This window comes from Mauremys reevesii, linkage group 20 (assembly GCF_016161935.1).
Source record: "Mauremys reevesii isolate NIE-2019 linkage group 20, ASM1616193v1, whole genome shotgun sequence".
NCBI lineage: Eukaryota > Metazoa > Chordata > Testudines > Geoemydidae > Mauremys > Mauremys reevesii.
The window spans coordinates 16,979,851-16,992,502 of NC_052642.1; the positions used below are offsets into that span (position 1 = coordinate 16,979,851).

Below are 12,652 nucleotides of genomic sequence, written 5' to 3' on the forward strand. Positions count from 1 at the left end.
TTTCTATCTGAGGTGCTTACAAGTGGCTTTTGATATAATGTCAATGGAAGGAGGAGGGTCACATAACTGGGCATTAAGAGACACAGAGTCTGTTCCTGACGGGGCTGCTAACATGCTGTGTGATCTTGGACAAATCACTCACTCGCTCTGTGCCTTAATTTCCTCTTCTGTAAATGAGAGACACTGTAGTACTGCCTGTCTGCCTACCTACCTCACAGGAGCATTTTGTGAGGCTTAATTAATTAACGTCTGTCATACAGTCCCGTGGAAGGCACTGTAAAGGCGTGCAATATCATTACAATTCATTAACACGGGCAAAACACTTTTTACTTTTATGTAATGCCTTTCATCCCAAGAATACTTTACAAACTAGGGCCCCTATCCTGCAATCAGATCCATGTGCGTGGATCCCTGAACATTATGACGCTTTATATGGGTGCAGGGATCTACTGTGTAGCTTCAGTTGCAGGATAAGATCCCGTATACATATGGCCCTACTGAAATGCACCAACTTCTGGGGTGAAGAGCACAGATGACTAGTGCACGCCATGGTAAGGCGGGTAGATTTTTATGGCCAAAGATACTGCAGCAAATCCCTTCTTGGATAAAAAGTGCCCTGGAATCTTTCAGAGACCCAGCAATACAACACTGATCTCACTGAGCCAGTGCATATTCCTATTATTAGTGCACATCAAAGTTGACGTGCAGCACTGCTGCTCCATGATAAAACCACAAAGTATTACAAATGCATTCAGAAACGCAAACACTGAGTAAAGCAATGGCCCTATATCCTTGCCAGACACAGTGATTGGACTTAAGAGACCCAACTGATCTCATCCCGGAGTAAAACTCCACTGACATCCACAGGGACACATCAGCATGAAACCTGTTGGTGTAAATTCAATTGGAATCAGGCCTTCAGGCCAAGTGCTTAGATTTTGCTCCTGGCTACAGAGGTGTAAATCCAGAGCATCCAAAGTCCAAATATGGAGGACAAAGACCCAAAATGGGGGACTCACAAAAAATGAGCAGTGCAGGAAACCGAAATTGATGTTGGGTCTATTACTTTAATGCAAATAACTGGCCATCACCTTAACTTTTTTTCTGATGTCAATAATTGTCAGGAATCAACATGAGAGGAACAAAGAATCCTGTGGCACCTTATAGACTAACAGACGTTTTGCAGCATGAGCTTTCGTGGGTGAATACCCACTTCTTCGGATGCAACGTGAGAGGGGGACCCCAGCTGGTGTGTAGAACACAGGTGACTCTGAAACTGACCTAAGGGCCACTTGGCCGGTTATGATCCAGAGTGACTCCACTTCAGCCCAGGGGCGTTCACACCGCATTGGGGCCAGAAGCAGCATCAGGCCCCAGAACGAGCAACAGATCTGCTGACTGCACCCCTACAACAATGCAAGAGGCTCCCACAGGGAACCCGATCTGGCCGAGCCCTTTGGCAGGAGGGTGCCCAGCTCCAGGCCACCCCAATCCCTGACTCTCTTATTGACTTCCCTCCCCCGGCTCCACCTCGTGAGCGAGACGCGCTCCGCAGCCGGCTCGTGGCATTGTGGGACGAAACAAGATGTAGGCAGAGAAGAGCGAGAGGAAAACGCTTGTCGCTGTGGGCCGAGGCCGCGCCGCAGCCAATGGCGAGGGCGGCCGGCTGAGCCACTGCAAGGGGAGGGGCGCCTATTTCAGCGCGGGGGAGGCGGCCGGGCGGAGAGCGAGCGAGCGCCGGGCAGAGCGGGGCACAGGGCGGCAGCGGAGCGGGTGCGACAGCGAGTGCGCGGCGGAGGCGCTTCGGGTCCGTTTGCCGGTGACTCCCGCGGGGCAGGTGAGCCGGGGGGGGGGTGTTGTTATTATTCTTATTATTTATTTTTCCTGGTGCATTCACGAGCAGGGGAGGGGGCTGCAGCTGCCCGGCCGTGGGAAGCGAAGCGGGTTGCAATCGGGTGGGGGGGATACACCCCCCTTCTCCAGCTGGCGGCTGCACCCCCCCCCCCTTCACCTGGCCGCTCTGCCCCTGGGAGCGGCCCCTTCCTGGGAGCAGCAGGAGCCGGGGAGCTGCTCCGCTTCCTCCCACGGCTGCAGCCTCTGAGTTACTCCGCTTCCCGCAGCCGGAGCCGGCTTGCTGCTCTGATGACTCCGTTTACATCGGTGCATTGATGGGGCTCCCATGCAGTCCCCACCCCACCCCACCCCACGGTGGCTTTTAGCAGGGAACTTGTGCAGCTGCTGCTGCTGCTGCAACCTCGGCCCGGCCTGCCCTGGCCGAGTATCCGCCTTCTCCGAGGCAAGGTCATCCTCCCGATCCGAGCGAGCCGCTTCCCCTGGGGGCTCGGGAAGTGAAGGTCACACCTCTTCCCCCAGACCTCGGCGTGCCTGGGTCTGCCGGGCACTGCATGGAAACCGCCTCCCCTGGGACAGTTTAGCGGTGGCCAGGCTGCAGCAGCAGGAGATACACTAGGGTGGTGTAGGGACCAATCCGGTGCTGGTAGGAGATGGCTCTGGTCTCTGGTTCAGGAGTAAAAGGGTAAAGAGGAAGGTTCCCTCCCTCACTTGTAGGAAAGGGTGAATGTTCTCCCTGCCCTGTGGCATTAATTCAGGTGTCCCCTTCGTCCCCAGGAGTTTAAGTGTAAATTTATGCCTGGGCCAGTGTCTATCGAGGCCTGTTTTGGTGGCTTCTCCCCCTGGGAAATGCAGCAGCAGCCAAGCCTCCTTGGGTAGGGAGTGAGCTGTCTCTGGCCCTTTCTAGGAGGATGAGGGGTGTCCTGGTATTGTTAAGGCCCAGCCCTGTGGCTAGGGGAGGAGCTGCTGCTCTGATCTGCAGGTGGAGTAGTTGCACTTGGCAATGCCAAAACGAATGATGTTTGGCCTCTGGCGCTGTGGCTGTGCGTGCTGCTCCCTTACCTGTTCACGCTTCTGCCCTCCCCTTTCCAGATGGCAGTGGTTGCAGCAGCCTCACTCGGCTGTTGTCGTGAAAAGGATGCTGTAGCCAAGAGAGAGGGGAGCATGGCTCAAAAGGGGGCGGGTGGGGGAGGGAGAGATCTACACACTTAGCAAAAGGGAGTTGTTTTCTGTTGCACCATTGGCATGACTAGTGCTTGGCAGGCCTGTCTGTGCTCCCAAGAATCCCATTCTAAATAAGACTAGGAAGGAAGACACTTTCTGCAGGTCTTTGACTGACAGTCATGTAATTACAGATGCCCTCTGAATTGACTCTTAAAGCACCCACATGTGGCTTGTCCTGGGTGCTTGGGTGTCTCTCTAGGGCTTTCCTGTGTGGTGGTTGACATACTTGAGGCTCCAAATCTACCCCCTCCAGCTAAACAGTGATTTAAACCCCAATCCTCTAGGGTGGTGGGGGGTGGAAGGCACCTGTGACTGGTTTCCTAAACTCTTACAAATGCACATGATCTTTCCTGGCATTCTAGATGAATTCCCATCCTCTTCCTTTAATGCTATTAGTGTGTGTTAATAATAGCAATGCTCAGTTATACACAGTATCTAAAATGTATAAATTAGGGAGCACTATGAGTCTTCAACTGCAGGCGGAATAAAGAATTGAAGTATTGTAATCAAAGGGCTGTTATGTAACTGGATTCTTTCTTTTTCTCTCTCTCTCTCTTTCTGGATAGCAGGCTCCTTTAGTTGCTATAACAAAGCTACTCCTTCAGTTTTTCTGGGACTGCTCCAGGAAACAATCATTGTAGAAGATGCTCTCCTTAATGGAACTAAACATGTATGAGTTCCCTACCTCCAAACATATAGTGCTAGTAATAGAGCTCAAGATTTACTAAGCCTTGTTATGGCATTGTAAACTTAATGGGGCTTTGCCAGCTTAATTTGACACATTCTCTGCTGTGAAAAGGTTGCATCCTTAAAACATAAGTAACTTGGTGGTGATCCTATGGTAAAGCTAAATATGATAACCAGCAACCGTGGGCATCACCTAGACAGCTGCCCTTCACTTGTGTAGTCCTTCAAATGTAGGCCCTAAACTGGTCAGATATGATGCTTGATTCTCCAGTTGTTCCACCAAAATAACAATGGGGAACTGAGTTCAAAGTGGCTGTATGTTCACGTGCTAGTTGAAACGGGTCATACATCAAAAGTACTAATCAACCCAGGTCCACTCTTAGCTCAGGCAAAATTCACAAGTGTGTTTTAGTGGGCATTTTGGCCGAGTAAGGGCTGTAACGTTAAATAGTAACTTTCAGCTGATCTGCAAACGGCATATAAAACTGGCTACAACTAGTGGGTGTGCCCTGAGCAGGGGATCTGAGACTTCATATAGGTGACTCATCACTGACTAGCATAGAACTCCCTAATTAGTGTTAGCAGAGGGAAAGAGGCTAAACACCTTGTCAGACATGCCACAGTTCAGGCTTGTAAAAGGTCACAGGTAGGTTCTCTTGTCTTGGATGGAAGCATCGTTCCACAGCAAAACTGGCAACCTTTACATCCCAATATTGCAATGTTGTGCTGGGCATGAGACCAGCAAAACTGTTTAGGTTTCATTGGTCAAGCTGAGCAAAGTACAAAAGGGAATCCATGACACACAGAGGTAAACTAGGTCTGAAACAGCTTCTGGTCTGGTCTGAACTAGCAAGAACAGCTGAATGTATGACCTTCAACCTTACATTTAAAGGGAATGTACACACTTGAGTGACATAATAAATGCTTCTGCTACTATATCCATTGAATGCATTCACCTACAATCTGTGGAGACAAACATGGTCTGGGGTCTGCTGTTGGACGAACCATATTACTGCTCCATTGGCTATACCTGTAAGGAAATCTGGCTTTAGCCATTGCTTATTGATTTGCAGGACTGCTGCTCCTGTAATTTTAAAGGAGTAGAAGATCTCTGCATAGGCTTTATGGGTTTTTAAAGCTAAAAATATATGTAGAGGTGGTGATACTTGACTGTCTCTAGTCTAATCTTCAAGTGGCTTCCTATACTACAGCATTCCACAACATAATAGTATATCCTAGGATTACCGTGTCGTGTGCCTAGCGCCAGATGTTGGGCAAGACAGGGGTTTGGTGTAACCTGCAGTATAAAGACAGAGCATGATCCAGAACTGTTTTACATTATGTAGACCATGTAGTCTAATGCATGAAAGAACTGAAGCAGAATCCTGTGGGCACGTCTTAATACTTTATGTTCTGCCTTAGGTTCACAATGTCTGACAGAAAGGCTGTGATCAAGAATGCAGACATGTCTGAGGACATGCAGCAGGATGCTGTAGACTGTGCTACGCAGGCAATGGAGAAGTACAACATAGAGAAAGACATTGCAGCATATATAAAGAAGGTATTATGCAGCTCCTATAAAATGGCATAGGGTTGGCTGGGACATGTTGACTATCTTAAGTACTTATTTGACCCTCATCACCATAGCACCGGGGTGGCTCACAATACCCCTATAAGGTAGGGCAGTGCTGTTATCCCTGTTGCTCAGATGGGAGCTGAGACTTTGGTCAAGATCACACAGGTAGTCTGAGGTAGAGAGAGACTTGAACTTGGGTTTTCCAAGTTCCCGGCTAGCACCTTAACCAATGGACCATTCTTTCTGGCTAGCCAAACTAAAAGGACTTGGTTGCTATTTACCTTAAGTAGCGACTTAATGTATTGTTGCTATCTCTCTGCAATCTTCTGAATCTTTGGAAGGTGTGACTTGATTTAAACTCTGTGTGGCTACTGTAGTTAAAACAAACAAACAAAAAAAACCCCAACCCATTTAGTCAAGTGAAACTTGCTTGCTTCTGCTTAACTCTTCTAGACTAAATAAACTCCCACTTCCACCCGAGGCTTTTCTACCTGTTGATGATATATTCTTAACACTGAGTTTTTGAAAGTTCTGAGCACCAGCTCTACTGAGGCGAATGGAGCTGTGGGTGCTCAGGCCTGCAGAGATGATGCAACTTAAAACACCTCATGTCTGTCTGAACCTTTTACCTGGGTTTATCTGAGGAACCCTGAAGATCAGAGGAACTGACTGATCAAAGTATTTTTCAGTTTGTTCACGTTATGCATTTGATGGAATCTTGTGCATAGTTGGTGTCCCCTGTTTGTGTAGGCCCTTCACACAACAACAAGGGAGAGAGCACAAGAGGGGAGGGAAAGAAGAGGAAAATATTATAATAAAACCAAAACTAGGCCAGGTGGGTTGGGACCCAGTGTGGGACCTGAAACTACTTAAACTCTGTTCAACTCTAATTCGAGTTGAAATTCGATATTCTCAACTTGTTGAGGCCATCTTTTTATATTTTCTTAAAATCTGGCCTTTCCAGGTCAAAGTGACTAATCCAGAAGGCTCTTGGGACAGTGCAACAAGGGAATGGAATACAACATAAGACAACCAAAGTTCAGGAAAGAAAATGGCTTGTTGGGTATTTGCTTCCTTTCCTGATATAAAGGAAATGGCCTACTGCACATTCCCTGCTAATGGAAGAAAGGTTACTTGCAAAGGACTTCAACTCTTTTTGTTGGTGCCTTGCTGCTTTCTGGTGTATAGTCTGAGGCTTTCTCACTTTTATTCTGCTTGATTTTTTTTTTTCCTTTTAAATCGGGATTGTTGACTGATATTTCCCTAGTTTTGCCTGAGGACTGGGTCATAGGAGATCCATATTAACTGAAGGGATGAGAGCTCTCAATCCTTACCGGAAACCCTTCCTTCCCAATTGCTAAATTGGTTAAATTGTTTATCTCAATGATACATTACTTCACTTGTTTAGCTTTCGGCTTCGCCAACGTCTTCCTAAGGCAGACTATGTGAATTATTCTGCTTGTTTACATTAGGAAGTCTCCTCACAAACTCTTCTGCTGCTTTATGAAGAATGCCTGAAGCCTGACTTCTTTTTTTTCCTTTTCCAAGTGACCTTTAAAAATCCAACGGCTTGCTGGAACACGCATTCCAAATTACTGTTTCTGAGAGCCGGCTTGGAATAGGAGGGTTTAAATGGTTTTGTGGAACAACTGGCCTATGCATGTGGCTTGAATACTACTGTACCAAGGGGACTTTTAAAATCTGCAGTTATGGCCTTGAGCTTGTGTATAAATCACTCAAGTACATGGCATGGGACCTCTTCCGCACTCCAGGGCAGCTCTTTCATCTCCTGCTAATTAGCACATCAGTAGTGTAGTAGTATCTTGCATCCACCTCTGTTGTCTTCAGATTTCCATTGCATTTGTATCTAAGAGTAACCAGTTATGAATGTATATTTCAGACCGTTCTGATGTGGGCTTTCTTGGTCTTAACTACTGTACTCTCTCTCTCTCCCCCTTTTAGGAATTTGACAAGAAATACAACCCTACTTGGCACTGCATTGTTGGCAGAAATTTTGGCAGCTATGTAACACACGAGACAAAGCACTTCATCTATTTTTACTTGGGTCAGGTTGCAATTCTTCTGTTCAAGTCTGGATAGGAATTCGGAGCAAGTGAAATTTGGACTGTAATGCACTGATGGCTGAAGCCAAGATTCCCTTTAACATGGCTGTGCCGCTGCATGGACTGTATACTATATTTAATGTGTATATGTTGCAGTAAAATCTACTTCTGTTTAGTTGCCTGGGAAGAAGGCGGCATTTTTTTTGTTACTGCTTTTTTTTTGGTTGTATTGCACTAGGAAAACTGTAAATGCTTAAACAATGGCCTTTCAGTGGGAAGAAATAAAACTGTTCCACAGACAGCTCCCCCAGTGGTAACCTTTTCTTTGGTAAGGCAGGGAAAACACTTTTTTGTGTGTGTTTTGTTTAGCAGACCAAAAAGAGATCTTCTTATTGAGTTCATAGTAAATACTCTTGTTAGACTGTTTAAACTTGTGTGTGTATCGATGGAGGAATGTCCACTTTCCTTTTCAGTTCTAGTCTGTGGGGTGGATGTGGGAGCTGTGTCAATTTGGCTTCGCTGGTCATCTCAGCAGTTGGTGGGAAGAAAGGCCTTATAATGCCCATGTAAGTTAGCCGGGAGGCTTTTTAAAAAGGTTTTAATTCAAAAAGTGTATTCCCATCTTGGGCCTGCATGGCAAATCATACAACCTGGGCCTTGATGTTTGCTCTAGAAATGCCCACACCACTGCCCTCAATCAGCCTACATGGATCAGCTAAACTCACAGCAACTTAATCTAGTCTGAAACTTATTAAATGGTTCCCCTAAATTTATTTTTTTTTGTAGGAGGAAGGATCTCCTGGTCTCGGTTGGTTGGTGGTGGTGTGATCCAGATCTTAGTTGCTGCCACTGAGATTAACTTTCTTAGGCCAACGGGTCTCTGTTCCAAAATGGACTAGAAATTTTTTAATGTAGTGATTGACACCAGAATCTGAGACTTGATTTGGCATGTCTTTATCCAGACAACACTGCCTTAACTCAGGTCTTTCCCTAAAGTAACCTAGTCATCTGGAAGACTTGTAGATGGCCACTGTCTCCATCAGCTACAGTGAAAATTCTCCAGGAATAGCTTCTGTGTTCCAAATCTCTCTCCTCTCTTAGCTGTTTTGTGAGGGGAAACTTGTGAACATATTCTCTGAAGACAGAATGTCGTTCTCTCCAATAGGGTCAGCAGTGTTGTCTTAGTGTGTAGTAACTCTTAGTTCAAACTGCAAGAAGGTTCTTCTGGATCATCCTAGGGTGGTGTCCCCTCCCCTTCAATTTTCCCCCTTCCTCCCCCCCCCCCCCCCAAAAAAAAAACCCCTCCAAAAACACCTGTGGTGGCTTCTGCAAAACTTGGTGCTTGCAGTAAGAGCCTATTGATTGGTGGTTAATATGGGCAAAATTTCTAGAATGGAGTGAATTCTCTTGTAGGGCAAGGTGACTCCTAACTCTCAAGATGAACCAAGCTGATTGTTGAAAGTAACATGCCACTGCTTTTTGTTTGCTGTATTGGGAGAGGGGAGAAAGTGTTGCTATTAATTGTGAAATGACTCAATGACCCAGGCTGACTTTTTCCTGAAGTAAAAGTCCTTGTGTCTGTAGACTGTGCAAAATCCAAAGTATACCTAACTTTGTAATATTGATAGAACCATGTTGTAACTAGACAAGATGTGGTGTCATAATTTATTTCATGTTGACAGAAAACTTCCAATCTGGGGGTGAGGTGCCTTGGACTAACCAGGGCACTTTGGCCACTTTTGTCTATACAGAACTCCACTTTTGATTCTAAAAAGGAGAATGTGTTTGTTTTCCAAGCATGAGTCTGATGTGAACCTGTTCACACTCTTCTGTGGAGCAAGAGATGTTCCCTTCATAACTGCAATTGCTCAAATACCTTTTTATTTTTCAAACATTAAAGGTGAATTGACACATTTAAAAAGCTTCTAGTTTCTTTTCATACCAGACTTACAAAGTAAAAACAACACTTCCATACTTAGCAGAGCAAACTACAGAATGCTTAGGGCGGAACTCTCCAAAGGCATGGCAATCCAAATTGGCTACGTTATTTGTAACATTTAATGTTAACGGTTTCTCCATATCTACTGAACTCTGTAGATCAGGCAACACTTAATACTGCTTGTATGGTTGAGTCTCCAGCTCATCAAATTAGCTGCTGACCGTAAGCTGTTGCTTTCTGAAGTGAGTTTGTACCCTCTTCCAGAATCTCACTTGGCTAGTCCTGAGATGACCTCATTAGGCTGAGGGTCCTAGCTGGATGCTGGCTGTCAGTGGTATTCCAGACATGCTAGCTGTCGAATCACTTAATGACCATCCTAAACTGCTCTGCCACAGACTACATTGATGCAGCAACCAAAGCTTTCATTAGCTACTACAACTGGTCAAGCCTTATGGAGCATTAACCCTTCCAAACTAGTCCTGGCTCCTTGGGTTTGCTTGTTAGATAAATAGGCTCTAAAGGACCATTGAACTTCCCCCTTTTTCTGTGCTGCCTCCTCTGTCCAAAAAGGTAATCCAAGTAGTGAGATGTGTTAGACTCTTGAATTTAAAGATTTAATGAGCTGTCTTGTAACTTAAAGCCAGTGGTTGCCTGGAGGAATTGGCTTTAAACAATCCACACTTACGGGGTGGAAAGGGGGAAAACAAGAATATTAAGTTGCTTTTAAAATATGGCTCTTAAGCCTTGCACTTCTATCAGCATGATTCTATGCTGGAGCTTCTGGCCCTCTTACTGTGGGGGATCCATCTTCAAGGTCTCATATGCAAACCCCCCTCCACTATCCCATTGGAGGTCACACAACATGCTTGTGACACCTACAGCAATTTCTTCCATAAGAAAGTAATGTATCTTATGCCCTGGAAATAAGGAGAAGCAGTCCTCTATGGAGCACCTGTAGACTTCATTGTGAAAAGTTCTCCCCTTCTTAAACTAGTGTAGAACAGCTCTAAAGGTACTGAGATAGAGAACTCTTGACTAATGCAAGGGTGTAACTACTCCTTATGCTGGAGGATTGACACACCACCAATCAATCTTGCCTGTCACAAGGTGGGATGCTCACTTGAGGTAGCTAGAAGTGATTCATTCATTCTCCCTCTCTCTCTCTCTTCCCCCCCCCCCCCCTTCAACATGTGCTGCTCATCTTGGAATGGCCTAAATGCCCCTTCCCAGGTGGAAGGATGGTCCTCTACAGGGAAGTGAAGCCATGTGAATCTAGACACCTGTGTTCCAGAGCCTGCCTGGTCACACACTTCTGACATAATTTTAAGATAAACAGTTTACCCCTCAATTGCAAAAGGAGGAGAATACTTCGGCTGTCAGGGCTGCTGGGAGGTTCAATGATGCTGGGTAGCCCAAGAAAGTGCTTTTTCTGGAGGATTTCCATGTCTTTGTTTCCAAACTAACTGCACTGGGCTTTACTCCTGTGACTTTATGTGGGGGAGACTAAAAGCCAAAGCAGGTGCTCCCAGCCTACGTGCTACTCTTATCTGACCTATGAATGTCACTTGAATGAGCAGTTGCATGCTGTCCAAATCTGCCAGGAAAGGAAAACCTCCAGCGTTAGACTCTAATCTACAAAACAAAAAACCACCATTAATTGTTTTTTTAATCCCAATTCAGTATTTAGCTATACAATCTTCCTACTGGAAATCAAGAGACTTTAACAGCTATATCAACTCCTTTAAAAAATTAATTTGGGGGAGAAAGTGGGTTTATCTAAACCTACTTTACATCAAACTCAGGGGTCCCCCACTTGCACATATTATTAAATAGCAAAGGAAAGAGTCCTATTGATTTAAAGGACTTTGGCTCAGGCCTTCATTGGAGGAGGTAGTGAAAGTGATGAATAAAACCTGGTTCAACCACCCAGCCCACTTTATGTGGTTATGTGACCTCCATGACAGGTTCTGATCCTGCTCACTCTCAGCTTTCACTTTAAACAATTAACTCTGGTTCTTACACTTTCAAAGAACTTTCAGAAACATAGGCTGCCTCTAAACCAGGGGTCGGCAACCTTTCAGAAGTGGGGTGCCGAGTCTTCATTTATTCACTCTCATTTAAGGTTTCGCATGCCAGTAATACTTTTTAATGTTTTTAGAAGATCTCTTTCTATAAGTCTGTAATATATCACTAAACTATTGTTGTATGTAAAGTAAATAAGGTTTTTAAAATGTTTAAGAAGCTTCATTTAAAATTAAATTAAAATGCAGAGCCCTCAGCCAGGACCCAGACAGTGTGAGTGCCACTGAAAATCAGCTCGCGTGCCACAGGTTGCCTGCCCCTGCACTAAACTAAAGCAGTGATTTTCCCCCAGGGCATCAGACTTCCTGAAGCTATAGTTCTGTGAGGTGTGAAGTCACCTCACTGGGATGTCAACTTTCTAGCTTCCTGATAACACTTTCAAGCTCTGACTTTTTGTCAGTGCTGCGTACCTGCTGCCCTCATTGCTTTCAGCTAGAATTTGGGTACTCTGCACCTTTGGCAATCTGGCCCTTAATGTTAATTATTTCAGTGCTGATTAATTCCTCAGATGGAGTGGGGAAGAGGCACTTGCTGCAGGGGCAGAGATTCAAAGGAGAAGTGATATAGGGAAGGGGGAAAAGAAAGGAACAGAAGAATGGGAAAAGAAGAGAAGAAAAGGGCAGAAATAGTGATGGTCAGTCATAGACCTGAGCAGATTTTCCCACTCAGTGATGGCCAATATTTAAGTCCCTTAACATCCAGGGTCATAAGGGACAGAGGATAATAATGAAGGGTCAGATTACAATAGCCTAAGCACTGAGCAGTGCTGTACTCGGGTGTCTTGTTGACGCCTGGTGCAGGGTGCAATTCAGTATCACAGGCTAGCCCCAGAGCACTGCTGCTGCTTTTCATACCAAAGTTGTTCTTTGGTAGAACATAGGTAATACTATCGATAAACTACTGGCACTCAGTCCTGGTCAGTCTCACGTAGAGGGGAAGAGAACTCATACCTGGGAGTGTTACCTTTGTAAACAAAGAATATTTATGGAGGGTGATGGGGGGTGGGAAGCAGGTTAATAACATTTTTTGGGGAAAGCAGGGGATTGGAAAGCATATTTCTCTATCTTTGCTTTGCAAATCTTTTGGGAGCCGGACATGCTGTGTACTGATATCAATGTTGTATCCCTCCCTGTTCTCTTGGACATTACAGCTTTTGTTTTTTGTATTTAGGACCAGATTCTGATACCTTTACTCAAGTTGAGTAATAATAATGCCTAGATGGTAGATATA

General features: G+C 45.3%; 1 protein-coding gene across 1 annotated transcript; it reads left to right on the forward strand.

Moving 5' to 3' along the window:
• The first annotated feature begins 1,689 nt into the window (after positions 1-1,689).
• DYNLL2 (dynein light chain LC8-type 2) lies at positions 1,690-9,322 on the forward strand. Its single transcript, XM_039508387.1, has 3 exons — positions 1,690-1,837; positions 5,185-5,323; positions 7,301-9,322. The coding sequence occupies exons 2-3, from the start codon at positions 5,192-5,194 to the stop codon at positions 7,436-7,438; spliced, it is 270 nt and encodes an 89-aa protein (XP_039364321.1). The 5' UTR covers positions 1,690-1,837; positions 5,185-5,191; the 3' UTR covers positions 7,439-9,322.
• Positions 9,323-12,652: the final 3,330 nt, after the last annotated feature.

Coding starts and splice junctions, on each gene's coding strand:
- DYNLL2 (XM_039508387.1), top strand. CDS start 5,192: ATGTCTGACAGAAAGGCTGTGATCAAGAATGCAGACATGTCTGAGGAC. Junction 5,324..7,300: donor TTGCAGCATATATAAAGAAG/GTATTATGCAGC, acceptor TCCCCCTTTTAG/GAATTTGACAAGAAATACAA.